Source organism: Mauremys reevesii, linkage group 6 (genome assembly GCF_016161935.1).
Source record: "Mauremys reevesii isolate NIE-2019 linkage group 6, ASM1616193v1, whole genome shotgun sequence".
Lineage (NCBI taxonomy): Eukaryota > Metazoa > Chordata > Testudines > Geoemydidae > Mauremys > Mauremys reevesii.
Genome location: NC_052628.1, coordinates 53,118,824 through 53,136,115, shown reverse-complemented (window position 1 = coordinate 53,136,115; position 17,292 = coordinate 53,118,824). Strand labels below are relative to the sequence as shown.

General features: G+C 39.7%; 1 protein-coding gene across 11 annotated transcripts in view; it reads left to right on the top strand.

Moving 5' to 3' along the window:
• Positions 1-17,292, top strand: part of TMEM161B (transmembrane protein 161B) — a 100,480-nt gene that overhangs the window by 8,191 nt on the left and 74,997 nt on the right. For 10 of the 11 annotated variants that reach the window (XR_005600098.1, XR_005600099.1, XM_039543215.1 and 7 more), the window contains one exon: positions 14,053-14,156. Coding sequence is in view for 9 of the 11 variants with exons in the window: in XM_039543215.1 (XP_039399149.1) it covers positions 14,053-14,156 (104 nt within the window). In the remaining 2 variants the exon portion in view is untranslated. Of the gene's footprint in view, positions 1-10,931; positions 11,672-14,052; positions 14,157-17,292 lie in introns of those variants that run through there. The other variant, XM_039543208.1, reaches the window with a different exon arrangement.

The window sequence follows — 17,292 nt, the reverse complement described above, 5'->3', positions numbered from 1 at the left end:
ATGTTTCCATTTAGTACTACTAAAATGCGTATTGTTTGCTTGTGCCCAGTTGACCAAGCAATACAGATGGCTCTGAATCAGTGACCAGTCCACTCTCCATTATTTACTACTCCCCAATTTTGGTGTCATCTGTAGACTTCATCAGTGAAGAGATGATGTTTTCTTCAAGGTCATTGATAAAAATGTTAAATAGCATAGGGCCAAGAACCAATCCTTGTGGGACTCCATTGAAAAAACACCTGCTTGATGATGATTGTTAGGTCTCAAAATATCATTGTAAAGAATCAGCCAGTTTTTATTCTGTTTAATGTTTGCCATGTTAATTTTATATTTTGTTTTTAATCAAATGTTGTATGGTACCAAGTCAAACACCTTACAGAAAGCTAGGTATATTACATCAATACTGTTACCTCTATCAACCAAATTTATAATCTCATCTAAAAAGGGTCTCAAGTTAGTTTGAGAGAATCTATTTTCCATATACCCATGTTGATTGGCATTATATTACACCTCTTTAATTCCTTATTAATCAAGTCGTGTATCAGATGCTCCATCATCTTGCTTTGGATTGATGACAGGCCTATAATTACCCAGGTCATCCTGTTTACTTTTTTTAAAACTTGGCACAACATCTTTCTTTCCATCATGTGGAACTTTGCCTGTGTTCCAGGACTTATTGCAAATCAACATTAATGGTCCAGCAAGCTCCTCAACCCAAAAACTCTTGGATGCAAATTATCTGGACTTGCTGATTTAAGAATGTCTGACTGCAGTAACTTCTGTTTAATCTCCTCCAAAGTTACTAGGGGAATAGAAAGTGTGTTATCACCATAGGATGAGATTATATCATTTGTTTCCTCAAATACAGAACTGAAATATTTATTAATAATGAAGAGTTCATTGATAATTCTACCGTTTCCATCTAGTAATGGAATGCCATTGTTTAGTATTCTTTTTGTTTTTAATATATTTTAAAAACTTTTTATTGTCTTTAACTGTGTTGGCTGTAGACTTCTCCTTGTGTCTTTGGGCTTCCCTCTTCAATTTTCTGTAGTTCCTAACTTCTGATTTATAAACATTACTGTCTATTTCCCCATTCTTCCATTTGTTATATATTATTTTTATTTTTTATAGCTGCCTTCACTTCCCCTCTAAACTAGTTCAGTTTTATTTATTTATTTATTTATTTATAACCAGCAACACCTTCTTTCCGAAATGTGGGATTGACTCTTTGGGCACTTAGTGAAGTGTTCTTAAATGATTACTAATTACCATTCAGATTTTTCTGATACAAATTTTCATCCCAGCTGGTTTTACTCATAATTGTTTTCAACTTTGTGAAATTGGCCCTGTTAAAGCAACAAGTATATATATTACTGCTCTAGACTTTATTGTGCTTTAATGTGATAACACATTGTGATCAAGTCATGATCGCTTGTATCTAAACTACCATTAAAGCTTAGTTCTGTGATCAGTTTTTCTTTATCTGTTATGACTAGCTGTAATAAAGAATTCTCCTGTGTTGTCTACAGCACTTATTGAATTAGGAAATTGTCCTCTATAATGTTTAGAAAGTCCAAGGATGTTTTACTATTTGCAGCATGAGACTTCCAGCGTACGTCACTCCAGTTGAAGTCCCCCATGATTATGAAGTTTTTTTCCTATGCATTGTAGATAGATTTGTAAGGAGGTGGTCATTCTGTTCGCCACTGTGATTTGGTGGTCTCTAGCAGACACCATTTAATATATCATCTTGTGATTTATCTGTTAGGACATTGATCCATAAGCATTCAAGATAATTTTCTTCCGAGTTATCAGTGACTTGGAAACAGGTTATGCCATTTTTGACACATTTAATTTTCATTCGCTGGTAACCATTAAAACATGTTGATTTGCAACTTGGTTTAGCTTTTACACTAAATCTGTGGCTTCTTTTTGCTAATCAGGTGCATGCACTATACTTATGCACATTTATTTAAGCAATTATATAGCTTAACTTGCGTTTATTTAGATTCATAAATTTTGCATTTTTTATTATGTTAGAAAATGATGAATGATGCATTTCTTCTTTACTGGATGATTAATTCTTGTGATTTGTGTCAAGCTTTATCTGGATGGAAACTGAATCCAATTAAAAATGCAATAAACCATCAATTTAAAATTGCTTTATTAGTTTAATAAAACTACCTTAAATCCCTGGATACAGAAACTTTTTGATCAACTTTTTTCTTATCAAACTTGCTTTTCCTTTAAAACTGATTTATTAAATGAAGGAAGCATTAGCTATAGTTAGTGAATTGAACTGATTGTTTCTGGTCACCATGTCCTTCAGGACTTTAGAACTAGTAGATCTCATCTTCTCACACCTACTTCTTATCATAGACTGGAAGAAAAACTTTTTTCTGCTTTTTCAGCTCCCAGTTGGTTTCTTAACTTTGAATGAACTCATCATTGAAATGAACTAGTTGAATAAACTGAAATGAAGAGAATATGCAGAAGAGGCTACAGCTATCCAAAGCTGGTTACTGCTTTCCAAAGCTTCACCAGATTCTGGTTCCAGGTGCTTAGCCAGTGACCTACACCAGATCAGTAGTTTTACTTATTAAAACTTTGGCAGCAAACTTGTACTGCTTAATATTATTTAAAAAAAATAATTTAAATTATTTTAATAGATTATTGTAAATTTAGGCCTCAACATAGGTTGTCATAATTTCAAATGTAATTTTAAATAGGTAAATTTTTAAAAATCTGTATTTAATTTAAATAAAAAAAGCATCCTATTTTTATCCACACTGGTGCCCAGAGTCCCTGGACTTTGGAGTGGGAGCAAGGTGGTGCTTTTTTACTTTGGTGATAAATGCTGTATTAAATAATTCACAAAAGTGTCTGCACGAGATGCAAGAGGACACCAGAATCCCTTTCTTCCTCAAATCTCTTTATAGAACACCTCCACAGTGGTGTGCAGAGGAGGAGCAGGTGGTGGTGGTGATATCATTGGGAAGCAGCGAGCACTCTTCTATGGGTCTCTAGAGGGGTGGCATCCTTCAGAAAGGAAGTGGCTGCAAGCATTTTCAAATGTCTGTGAGAGTCTGGTGGTGGTGTATGCATGCACATCAGAGAACTTTGAGCTTGCACATCCCTTACTGAGTCTATTTGTGCTCCCAGGTTCTTTGTCTTATACAACAGTAGAGACAAGAAAGCAACAAAAAACAGGAAAACTGTTCAACAAGAGACTGTTGTAGGACCCTAAGAGGCAGTTACCTTTCTCAAAATTAGATTTATTAACATTTAATATATACAGAACTTAAATTGCCTTTAAAGACACTCTTACTAAACCTACTTGTTAGATAGAAATCATATGACTTTGTCTTGCAGATGTTTTGTGAGGTTAATGTCTACATGAAAGTGTCCTCTCAAAGGCATTATGTTTTCTCTCATAATCACTATCTCTATCTTCCTTGTCCTTCCTACCTGGTGTCTCAGTGACCTATGTACACATTAGTTTTGGGTTGCTATTACACACTTGAGTAATAATTGATTTATACTTCAATATAAGAAAAGACCTTCTGAACTTTTCCAAGATGGAGCTCCAGAATACAAGTGTACATATTAATGTTATACTGTACATACAGAAAAGTGCAACTTTGTAACAGTGGGCACATAGCTAGTTGTAATTACTGTTCCAGATTGACTAAGAATTGTACACATCTTAAGGTGTTTCTACACTTAAAACACAACAGTGTAGATGTGACCTATGCTGGTGGGAAGGGTTCTCCTATCACTTCAGGGAATGTACTTCCGTAAGAGGCAGTAGCTAGGTCAACAGAAGAATTCACAGCCCTGAGAGAAGTAGCTATACCAATGTAAGTTCCTAGTGTAGACCAGCTCTTCTTTTTGTCTCATCCATAGAATATATTCTCCTTTTTAAGTTCTTTGCAGAAGGGTCTGCCATTTTCTATGTAGAACACCTAGCACACTAGGGTCCCAGCCTGGTTGGCCTCTAGCTACTGGAATATAAATGTTAAATGCTAGTACATCCTATTCAGCATAAAAGGTTATGCTTCTGAGTCAGTATTACATATGACCATATACTGCCACTGTTTCCTCCCCACCTTGAACTGAACAGAAGGGAAGTAATTTTTAATTTGGAAACGTCCTATCCCTGGTCAGATGGCATTTCAGGTCGTTGTCCCCCCAATCACATGTAACTTCTGGCCTCTGTAAATATTGTTGCATAATTGGGGCTGGAAAAGATATAGGGTATTGCACTACATTCTACTAAGAGCCTTGGTGACCTTGAAAATGCAGCACAATACTTGTTTTTTACTACTTGAAAGTTTTTCAGCTTTTTTTGTGTGTGTTTGCAAGTATAGTTAAAGTAAATGTATGTTCTGAATTAAACTTCAGAGAAGACTTTTGTGCATTTGCTTTAGAATCTTATTTCTGAGACTTGTGGATTTACAAAGCGTTTCTTGTTGAAGTTGTATTTCTAGGGATGATACTGTAAGTTTGCTATGGATCCCACTAGCCAGTTTCTCAGGTCGTCTTCTTTGGCTGTCTGTGGGTATTCATGTGAATTCTCAGTTATGGTCCTGATCTTACAAAAAATTATGTCTGAGCTTAATTTTAAGCATGTAAGTAGTTCACTGACTTAAATGGAATTGCCTGTGTTTAAAGTTAAGTGTTTGCAGGATCTGGTCTTTAGGTACAAAGCCAAACATGTATGTTTGAGATCAAAAGGAAAAAATCCTGGATTGTTCTTGTGTCTGAAAATGACCTTGAACAAAGTCAATATAGAGATGTTGAAATGGAGCCTTGGCATACAACTATTAACTTTGGTGATCTTGACTTGGTATGCTTGGATTTAATTCTTATCTAATACTTATTTAATCCAACCGCACACTATAAAATAAGGATATAGAAATGTCCTTTTGAGAGAAGTACTTTGAGAATTTGGGTGTTAGGTAAGTATTTATCTATAACATTTTATTTTATTTAATTTGTAAACATAGCACAATTACGTATCTGAGATAAGTGATACATGTGTTTTGCAGCTTTATCTGAATTATTCATTCTTTACTTCTGTTCACTTTGTTTTTAACTTATCAAAGTTCTATATACCTTTTACAGTAGTAATGATGTGAAAGTCATGATCTCGGAATACACTTTGTTCTACCTTCCCTTTTCATTCCACCCCCGCCCCCCTCAACTTTAGAGGTCCTTCAAGGATAGGAGGCTGCATCAGGAACCTTGAAGCGTCTTGTCTGTCCTAGGACTGTTTTACTAAAACATCCCACTCTTGCCCACATGAGTTCAGCTTCATTGCTAAGAGTACTTGTGTAAATAATGCACTGGCAGCTGCTAGCATTTTAAACTCTATGTAAGACAATGTGGTAAAAATTTCCATGCCCTGTCTACCCTGCAACTTAGCATAGGTGACAGCACTAGCACTGAAACACATACACATTTTCCCAGTGAAATTCCATTAAAAGGACTGTTAATGAAAGGTGTGCTATATCCTGTGCAAGCAACAGAGACTTCATTGTTCTTGGCTACATGGTTCACAATGGTCGATGACATCTAATTTTAGAATATTGGCTTTCTAAGTTGGGAATAGGGAGCAATACAAATTTAGTAAGGTGAAAAGTAGTGTATGATTTGTATGAAAAATAGTCCAAATATCTGAAACTTGAATGATCTAAAGAACAAGTACAATACTCATAGTGGGACTGTAAACTTTCCCACTCTACCCTGCCATGGTGCCTTAAATCTGATTTTGAAAGGACCATTTTTATGGCTAAAAGAATAGTTCAGTTTCCATTCCTGTTCAATCTTCAGTCTCTCTGCTGCCTGTTAATTGTAGTGGCAGTTTTGTGATTTGGGTTCTGTTTGCTGAATACCTGATTGACTCATTTAACATATGCCTCGGAACAGCTGTAATATGTTAACAATGTTCTGTCACCATTGACCTGGTCTGGGTTTATATTGGTGATCTGAAGGTGAAAAGCTCTGTAGGCATGATGTTCAAATTCCTGGAAATCCTGCTGTCACTTGGAGTACAGAGTTGTAATTATTTTTTTAAAGGGTAGTGGGGGGGGAGAGAGAGAGAGAGAACAGCTCAGATATAAATTAATACTGAAGCAGTGTTTTTTGTTGACCAATTCTGAATCTACATGTAGTTTTCTGAAAAAAGGATTATTATAGTGTAAGGTCTCCCTGTAAGGTCTCTATTTTATATAGAATTTTACTGGCCAAATGTTCTTACCTTTCAGAAATTGATACTTCTGAATTTTGAGCATTTTTATTTATTGTATTTGTTTGCTTGTATGGCACACATGCAGTTTATTGGGGGATTATGTATATTTATGGAATAAAATGTAAATAACATCATAGCTTGTCTTTCAACTATTAAGTGGTTGGCTTGTATGTAAAATGTACCACAATTTTATATTGCAAAAAGGTCACAAAGATTAGAGTGAAGTGCTACATAATGGCTGTGCTAGCTTCCCCATTGGACTTAAAGGGAAAAATACTGTTTCTTTATCCGTAAATGAGACTTGGAATGTTTTTTATTTTTCTTAGCTTTTTTGTATTAGAAATTCAGACCTTGTCTGCCCCAGTAGACTTTATGGAACATCTTTTCTGATAAAATGTACATTTTTTTCTGTATCAGTGCTTAAAAATGCCAGCATCCTGACTACAATATAGCTTTTACCTGCAAAGAGAGACTTACAAATTTTGTTGGTTTAGAAGATAAATCCTGTGATGACTGGAGAGCTAGTAAAACAAGTCAGTGAAAGAAATGAGAGTAAAGGATTTTTACTCAGATTATTTCACTATATGCTTACTTTAACACCTTCAATTACCAATTAATATGGTTTACGGTCTTACCCAAAATTGGCAAAAGTAGAATGGTAAGATATACAATGTTCTATATAAGTTCTTCCCAATGTGCTTGTGTTATGCTTCTTCACAGATTCAAGGGGGAATGCCTTTCAAGTAATTGTCAAGGGCCTCATGGCTTCTTTATTGAAATATCAGGATTTTTTTCAACATATTGAAATATGAATCTTTAAGTAAACCACTGAATGCAGTGTCACTAGTAGTGGTATTGTGATATGGTGAGAAGTAAACTGCAATCTGGCAGCATGACATTAAAGTCACAAACTTTGTATTTTTGGGTAGTGCAGAGTGAAATCTTAAGATTAAAAAATGGTTGCAAGTAATAACATCTTACCCATAATAAATTGTGGGAAAATGTCTGGCATGATATGGTGCCCAAGATTGAAAGTCACCCTCTGATTGCTGATAGCCTTTTTATGTTACATATCTTTACCAAGATTGCAATTGTGAAAAAGCGTAGCTCAAATACAACAACCCGAGTGAAGAATGAATTCTATAAGTTATAGTTTTGTATTATATAATACACACACACACACACAATCTTACTCCAAACTGGCAAAGGTGGAACTTGAAAGGCCATAACTGTTCTCAATCTGTTTTTTAAAAAAGAAGCTTTAAAAGGTGACTGGTAAAGGGTTTGTTTTTAAATAGGATGTATATCCCTTTTGGGTTTTGTGATGTGTAAAGGTTGCCTGCAAAACTTTTTTCAAAATAAATAAAATACGCCTCTTTCTCTAGAAAAAAATCAGGAACAGAGAAAAACAGATATATACCTTTATGCATACACATCATTTTGGGAGGCTCTCAAACCACACCATGGGGCTTTATAAATAGTTAGGCGAACTGTCCACAAATTAGATCAAGACAGTCATGTTATACCATGCTAAATAGTGACACATACAGGAACTATTTGCTAGTCATGTTGTGTGAGGGTATTATGCAAGCCTTTGCTTTACTGTATTTTATGCAGATAATACAGAATATAAAAGAAAATTTAAATTTGGAGTCTGACACCTGAAACCCTACCACTTTGAAACCTATAAACCACATAGTTACTTTTAATGACCACAAACACACCATGCAATGGTGAGACTTGATATAGGATGTTTCTTTGTAGTTTTTTTCCATTTTGAGAATCAAAGCATTAATCTGGTATTGAAGGTGTTTTGCTGAGTTCTGGGGAAAGAGGAACTCCATTTGAACAGTCAGGGACAATAATTCCTGATCATGTGCATAATGGACTCTCATAACCTTAGTAGGTTTGATGTCTCATAACAATAACTTGACTAAGGAGATGAATTTGTGTGGATGTGAGAACCGACGCCCAAATATACAGATACCTAATAAGCAGCAAAGACCACCCACTGGACCTGGTATGTTATGTGAAAACTACAAACTACCTTGTTTTCATGGGGATTTCACCTCATATTAGGTAACTTGTGTTAGCTAATTTGGGTTGAAAACCTACCTTTTTTCCCCAGTAAGGAAAAGGCCTCAGAGGCAATGGGTGCGGGTGTGTGTGACAGATTTCAGTTACCAATCTGCCTGAGGTGTCAGGTGGTTAGGCTGAGGCCACAGGATCATTTGGGGAGGAGATGACGAACACACCAAGGATTTAAATTTTAAAGCTTTTATTAATAAAATAAAAGCGGAGAGTGATGGGTGCTCCCCATGTCACTCAGAGAAAGGAAGAAAGCATTCGTGCCCCAAGCCCTAACTCACTTTCATATTCACAGACGCTCTAACCACAGCTGGCCAAGCCTGGGTGTAATGTAAGAAGACGAGGGGAAAGGGTGGATGGGAGTTCTGTCCTGAGCCGAGGTCATCCGGGGTCTGCTGTAATTTCCGAGTTGCTCCAGCTCTCAGGAGGGTTTTAAGTCCTGGGTTCCCTTTGTGGGTGTTTTGTTCAGGGATCTCGGCTCCTGATGCTTTTTGTACCAGTCCAAACTGACTTTCTGTGGTCTTCTCAACTTTTTAAAAACACACCGGCGGGACTTTGTTTTCCCCCGTGTTGGCCTTTGCTGTTTTGTTTTGGGCTGCCTCTGCAGGTCTGTTCAGCTGGATCCTTCTTTCTTACGGCTGGTTGGGGGAGGGGGCGGGGGAATCCAGGCCCCGCTCCTTCTTGTCAGGCAGCCGCGTCGGCTGTGAGCTGCGGTCTTGGGCTGAAGTCGGTGCTTTATTTTTTGACTGAGCAAGCTGGAGTATTGAGTTAACCCATTCTTTGCTCTTTGCTCTTCTTCCCCCTCTTGGCCTCTTGCTCCTTTCAAGCGAATATTCCATTCCACACGTATACCTTTGACCTCCACCCCCAAAAGCCTTGCAATGCTTACAACTGTGTTAGCAATATACAATGCTGATCTGTCTCCCCGTGGGACCCCCTGAGGGAGGGAGTCCTTGAGCCTGTGACGGGGTGAGGGAGAAGACTGGCACCTGTCAGGAATGGTCTGATAATACTTAGTCCTGCCATGCATGCATGCAAGGGACTGGACTAGATGACCTTTCGAAGTCCCTTCCAGTCCTATGGTTCTATGATATCCTGATAAAACACTCTCGTGGAAATGTTGATGGAACTTCTCCTCAAGATAGTAACAAATTCAAAGGATGCGGGACTTAATAAGCAGATGAGGGATAGGGGATTTTTTGCACAATGGAAAGTTGTCAGGCTGACCAGGAAATGTTCAGAGCAGGGACTTGATTCCAGAGAAGGTTTTATTTGCAACTAAGCTAAAGGGAGCCTCAGTCACTGAGTATTCAGAGGAAGTATTTTGTTCAATCCTTCTTTTGTTAGAAGTAGAATTTTTTTAGCTCCACATTTATTAAACTGATTTCTTCCCTTCATCTCACCTAATATTTTTATAGTATCTTAACCTATTTGTTTTAAGGTGCTTAAATCATATTAAAAGTAATGTATATATTTTTTATATATATGACTCTCTTAACATAGTCAGTTAATATATTGAGCAAGAGCTCTGATTCAGTGCCGCTTGGCTGTAGATAAACTCTCAACGTTCAGTTGGAAGACTTGGAGTGTGGGCTCAGTGGTGTGGAAGCTGCGGGATTGCACATTCTTAGGGTTAGCAGAAGTGTTGATACCAGGGTTCTTCAAGTATAAGCTTGCAGAATTCAGTTTTCTAGGAGGATCATTAGCTTTCCCGGACTGTGCCAAGTAGTGATAGGTGGCATGATGAGACTACTGATCCATTGCCACTCTATTCAAGCAGTACAGATCAACTGATGACCTGGACTTATTTGAAGCTTTGAGCTGTGCTTGCTGAGCCAGATTAAAGGAAAAAACGAAGTACCTGAACTTTTCTTCTTCCAGCCAGAAATGCTGGAGTTTTACTTTGTCGCCTTGGAGTAGCCGAGCAATCACCAAAACCAAGCTGATCATCTGAGAGTAGCCATTCACCTGCTTCGCTTGGGGAAAGACACACATGGAAAAAGAAATGAATAGTTGAGTCCAGAGTGAGTGAAAGGTCTTGCGCAGCAGCACAAATCCAGAGCTCTCCCTGAACTTTTTGCAGTTCCAGAGGGCTATATAACATCTGGCACCACTGCTGGCTATGACAACATCCTTCCAGAGTTCCTGAAACATCTTGGCCCATGTGCTCTTGGCTGGCTCAATTCTTCACAAGGGTCACCAATGAAGGAAGACTGCTGAAAATCTGGTGCATGTCAAAAGTTGTTGACCTCCCAAAACCTGGTAAAGACCCAAACCTGGCATCAAGCTATCTCCTGATATTGTTGCTTTCTCTGTCTCTCAGGGTTCTAGAGTACCTAATTTTACAGTGAATAACACTAGAGGTGGAGAGCATATTGAAAGACTGCTTACTCGACATTCAAGGAGGTCTAAGCACGTGCAATCAAGTACTTGCTTTAACCACATTAATGAAAAACTATTTTCAAAGAAATCTGAAAACGGGCGTTTATTTTCCTTGACCTCACTGCAGCATATGATATGGTGTGGCACACAGGTCTGCTTGTTAAAACATCGAGTCCTCCCACCCTGGGTTACTGATGCCAGGGAACTGCTCTTCTGAGACAGATGGTTCAGGGTGCATGTGGGTGAGAAAACAAGTTCTTGGAAGAAAACGGGTGAATGGGTTATGCAAGGGATCTGTCCTAACCCCAACTTTTTTAAATCTATACATCAGTGACCTGCCACCAACCCAGGTGCGGAAGCTCATCTATGCAGATGACATATGCTGTGGGCTACCAGGCTCAGACTTTCTCTGCGCTGGAGAAACCCCCAAGAGATGATGCTGCAAAGCTGGCCAACTTTTGCAAGACATGGTGTCTTCAGCCTAGCACCAGCAAAACAGTCTTTAGCACATTCTACCTCCACCAAGCCACTGCTAAGAGGAAACTAAACATCGTAATGAATGGCCAGAAGCTGAAGCATGAAGTGTACCCTGTTTACTTAGGTGTGGCCCTTGACTGAACACTACTTACAAAAGTCACCTGAACAAGGCAGCAGCAGAGGTCAGTACATGCAACAATATTTACAGCAAACTGGCAGGTTCATTCATTGGGAGCGGATGCACCAACCCTATGGACCTCGGTCCTTTCCATCTTGAATTCAATAACTGAGTACTGTGCGCCAATATGGAGTCAGTTGGCACACACCAAACTTGTTGACGTGCAACTCAACTCAACAATCTGCATCATCACAAGAACCCTCCAACCAACTCATCTTTCATGGCTTCTATCTTTCATTGCTCCCCTTTACATCATGAGGGAGATTGCAGTTGGCAAACTGCTTGAGAAGGTATGTGCCAACCCAAGTTTGCCCTTGTTCAATGACCTTTTAGGTCCATCAGCTGCATATCTTTCACCACAACACCCACTGTGGTTGAGGCTGCCACACCATGATGTGACAACATAGTCCTGGTGGTGGGAAAACTGATGCTTAACATTATCCGTCAATCAGTTCCTCATCACAGACCCTACTGCTTGCCTGCCCAGCTTTGACCTGTCACGTTATTAGTGGGTTCTTTATAGCCAATTCTGGACTGGGCAAGGCTGCTGTGTACCAGCAAGCACCATTGGGGTCTTCGAGGAATCCAAGCTGTGGCGCAGATCAAACCATAATACACGTTGTCAATGAGTGCCTGCTAATCAGATTCAGCCTGTGGTCTCTCAGGGTTCCATCTGGCTACTAAGAACGCTGTTGCTTGGCTCAGCAAATATGCAAATCCTAAATAAGCAAATTGATATACTCGTATCATAATATTGAACTTATTAATGTTTTATTTTACAAGTTATGGGGTGTACTGCTGCATATTCAAGAACAAAACTGGAATTACAATTGGTAAAGCATTTAAATTTTTAGTGTAGAACTTTAAGGAAAAGTTATATAGCATGGAAGTTGCATAGAGTGAAATTTAATTTAAAAAAAGCTTTTGTGATCTTATATGAATTTTTTGTTCAAATAGCAAGGGATCAAAACTTGGTCAAGGACAAGGGATAAGAAGACATTATTAATCTTCCCAAAGAGTTACAGGCTATGTGGTCAAAGTTTTAGACTTTAAAGTTGTGCCACCTCGATTAACATCTTGCTTTTTTCTTTCCTTTCTCCACCTACACCGTCAATTGTCAAAATTCCAACATGATTTTATTTTATCTCTTGAATCATTAAAGTTGGGAAAAACTGCTTTATGCTGCTTGAAACCTGGAATTCCAGCTTTCTTACAGATGATATGAATTACTTCACAAACCTGCTAGAGTTATCAGTTGTTAAAATCATGTCTGAATTGAAGAAAGCACAAAAACCAAGATGGTAATCTGTGACATAATTTTAAGGTCTGATATCTTGTGAAATGCCATGGTCAGAAATAAATGGCTTGTACCCTAGAAAGCAGAAAAATCCCTGATTCTTGGATTTCTAGCACTAAGGATCAGAGGTGGATTTACCATGAAACAGTGTGGTGGCACGGGCCCCCCAATGATGGGGAACCCCCAAAATGCAGGACATATCTCATCTGACAACCTGCCCATGAGTCCCTGCCGGCGGCGCAGCAGGGTTCAGGCAGGCAGGCTGCCTGCATTCTGTGGCGGGTGGCCCCATGCTGCTCCTGGAAGCCAATGGCTGCTGGCACATCTCTGCACTCCCCCTGGCTGGGGGGCGGTGGCTCTGCGTGCTGCCCCCGCCCCAGGCAGCGCACGGAGACCTGCTGCCCCCTCTCCCCCCCAAGGGGTGTGCAGAGATGTGCCAGCAGCAAGGCTAAGGTGCCCGCATTGCCTCCCTCCCTCTGTGCCACTCAGGGAAGTGGCCGGCATGTCCCTGCGGCCCCTGGCGGTTGGGGGGTGGGTGTGTGTCTCCACGCATTGCCCCCACCCCGAGCACTGACTCCGCAGCTCCCATTGTCCGGGAGCTGCAGCAATGGGAGCCGCGGGGCTGGTGACTGCGGGCAGCGATGTGCAGACACCACCTGCTCCCCTCCCCCTGCCTAGGAGCTGCTGCCACAGGGGTGTGCCAGCCGCTTTGGGAACTGTGCCACCCAAGGTAAGTGCTGCCCCCGACCCCTCCTGCACCCCAGCCCAGAGCCCGCACCCCACACCCAAACTTCCTCCCAGAGCTTGCACCCCTCATCCCATCCCATCCCCCAACCCCTTGCCCCAGCCCAGAGCCCACACCTAAACTCCGTCTCAGAGCCCAACCCACCACACCCCAACCTCCGCCCCAATCAAGGTACCTCACTGTATTGCCATTTACTTCCTATTACTTATAATATTGGAGGAGGATGAAGGGGAAAAAAAAGAATGAAAAACTGGGGAGTTGGGGAGATAAGAGAGTGTTATTTTTCTTGTCTGGGTCCTGCGGGTGGGGAGGGGGGCTTGAAAATTAAGCTGCGCACAGGGCCTCACTAACTCTAAATCCGCCACTGCTAAGGATTCATGAGCTGTCAGACAGTTACATTTATTACTGGTCCCATGGCCTAGCAGTACCTTTTTTAGAACAGGTCTAGGACTGAGTGTAGCAAGTCTCAGAGCATTTAATGAAACTGATGTAGTAAGGCTCTCGTTTTAAAAAAACAAACAAACAAACAAAAACCTTCATTAGACTTCCTATGAAAGGTTGCTTTTAAAATATAAAAAGTCTGTACTTCAGCATTTTTACATATATTGACTTCACTTATTCCTCCACAGGGTGTGATAGGTGTACAACTTGTGGTTACCATGGTGATGGCTAGTGTCATTCAGAAGATCATACCTCACTATTCTCTAGCTCGTTGGCTTCTCTGTAGTGGCAGGTAAGATAAGAAACAACTAATTGCTACAGTATATATGGATGTGGTGACACTTGTTATAGAGTCTAGAAATTGGAAAATTAAACTAATCAGGAAAGGTTTCAACCATTTCCAGCAGAATGCAACCACTTGCATCATTTGTACCTGATGTAGAAGATTATAATATTGTGACATCAGACCATAGACTGAAAATATAATGAAATTCTCATTGTAAAGGAACTATGTTAAGGTTGTTATACAGTTAAGCATGCTGTTAGTTGGCTGACTTTTTTTTTCGAGAGATGAGCTGTACAACACTTTCTAATAAAGTACAGCTTAGTTCTTGCTCTCCCACAGTGATCAACTTTTCTCTGCAATGACTCTGTGTACCTAACGATTCCACTCTTGCTTTGCCTTTCATATAAGCAGTATTTAGAAATTTACCAAAAATTCTATTTTCTTACTACATCATAGGGTAAGATTTGTGTAAATTTCAATATACTGCTCCCTCGCAACAATAGATCAAACAGACATAATGGGTTGCAAAGGGAGCATTCCCAGTATGATTGTTTCCATAATAACTAAAAACAGCAGCTATTGTGAATGTAAATCTTTATCTTAAATTTTAGAAAACTGTAGTTGGCTTATTCTTCCAAAGAAACTCTACATCATTAGAAAATGCTATACTGTTTCTCATAGAGGGCATTTTCCAGGTTTTAACAATAACCTTCTAAGTTATTAGTGAAGTCCCAAATCATCACTTTTTTTCAATGATTTCTGAAGAAGTACACTTGGATTATGTGTACATTCTCCAAGCATCTTACCAGCATTTCTACGTGATTTTCCACTACCATTTTCTTCTGCAGTAAAAAACCCCACTCCCATCCTGTTACAAGGTGGAGTTGTGGGAATTGATAAGGGTAGCAGTTATTTGAGCATAAGATGGTGCCAACCCCTGTCCTTGAAAAATAACTAGAGGTCCCAAAGTGTACCTATTTATATATTGATATTTGAGAATGGCCTGTTTAACTTGTATGCATATTGGGAGCTGTTGAGAGGGGAAGGATGGTAATTTGCAGGTAGATAAACTAAATTTGAATGGAACTGATAAACTTTTGTCTGTGCAAGGTCTCTCACTGCTGGGTGTTATCTGCAGCATATTAAGCACTAGAGCAGCACAGTTTTGAGTGCTCTAAAAATAATTAATGAACTCTTTCATCTTCACTTGAAAAAGGAATTGCCAGTGTGCTGAGTTTTTTGAGTTTTGATACTTTCAAATGGCATTCTTTTCTTCCCTTTCCTATGTTCCCTTAAAAAACAAAATACAAACACAGGAGGAGATAGGTGGGGAATTTCTAGAACAAAATAAGTGTCTAAAACACAAGACCTGGTAGTAACAGAGGATCTTCAACTACCCATATCCATATATTAGTTGGAAAGTAATGTGGAAAACACACTGTCCAACAAGTACACCTCTACCTAGATATAACGCTGTCCTCAGGAGCCAAAAAATCTCACCGCGTTATAGGTGAAAACGCGTTATATTGAACTTGCTTTGATCCGCCAGAGTGCGCAGCCCTCCCTCCCCTTCCCCCCCCCCCCCCCGGAGCATTGCTTTGCCGTGTTATATCTGAATTCATGTTATATCGGGTCACGTTATATCGGGGTAGAGGTGTAGTTGGAATGTGTTTGGGACAACATTTTATTTAAGAAGGTGGAAAAAATAACAGGAGGTCAGCTTTGAGATGATTTTGACTAATGGGGAGGAATTGGTTGAGAATGAGGGTGGAAGGCTACTTGGGTGAAAGTGATGTCAAAATGATAGTTCATGATTTCTAAGTAAAGGAAGGAGTGAGAGCAGCAGAATAAAGACAATGGACTTCAGAAAAGCAGACTTTGACATGGGTCCCACAGTAAGGAAATCTAAGGAGAAAGGGAGTTCAGGAGAGATGACAATTTGAGAGACAGTATTAAAGGCACAATAGCAAACTATACCAATGCAGAGAAAAGACAGGAAGAACAGTAAGGGTATGTCTACACTACCTGCTGATCTGGCGGGTAGTGATCAATCTATTGGGGATCGATTTTATCGCGTCTAGTGTAGACGCGATAAAATCGATCCCCAATTGCTCTGCCATTGACTCCGGAACTCCACCGTGGTGAGAGGTGGAAGCGGTGTCGACGGGGAAGTGGCAGCAGTCGGGTAAATCGACCTAAAATACGCCAACTTCAGCTACGCTATTTGCATAGCTGAAGTTGCGTATCTTAGGTTGACTCTCCCCCTCCCCCAGTATAGACCTAGCCTCAGAGACCACTATAGCTGTAGCTCTGTCATGACCAGAAAGTCAAAAAGTGGCAACAAGGACAAATTGGCAAGGATGAGAATAAAAGAGTAGCATGACAAAATCAGAAAGGCTAAGGCACAAAGAGTTCAACTAGTAAGGGATGTAAATGGAAGTAAGAAGATGCTCTATAAATACATTAGAGGTAAGGGAAAGGCAAAGGATGGTCTAGGTCCATTAGTTAATGGGGAAAGAGACTAATAACAGATGATGCAAAGAAGGTTGAAGTGTTAAATGCCTATTTTGAGTCAGTCTTCACTGAAAAGGTTAACTGTGACCAGATGCTTAACACAATTAATATTAACCAAGGGGAAGGAACATAGGCCAAATTAGGGAAAGAACAGGATAAAGAATATTTCAATAAATTAATGTATTCAGGACAGCAGCACTTGATGAAATTCACCCTAGAGTACTTAAGGACAATAAGCAATCTAAGAACCATTAGCGATGATTTTTAAGAGCTCAGGAAAGATGGGTGAGGTCCCAGAGGATTGGAGAAGGACAAACGTGTACCTATCTTTAAAAAGGGGAAAGTAATGAGGTCCACAGATCTGGCCTGCCCTGTAGACAAATTGCATTATCCGGAATAAAGATGGAAATTGACAGCCTATTCCCTTGCTGTCACTGACCAACTGATGTGATTCTGGCCCCTAATTACAGTCAGTCTGGAGTAACAGATCTGTGGATCTTATTACTTTAAGAAAATAAACTTTAAGTTAAGTGCAGATACATTTTCCCATTGTGGTGTTTTCTTTAATACTTTGACTCTCCTACCCCTACAGCTTCAACATTTCAGAATGAAAATGTGGCTGATGTAA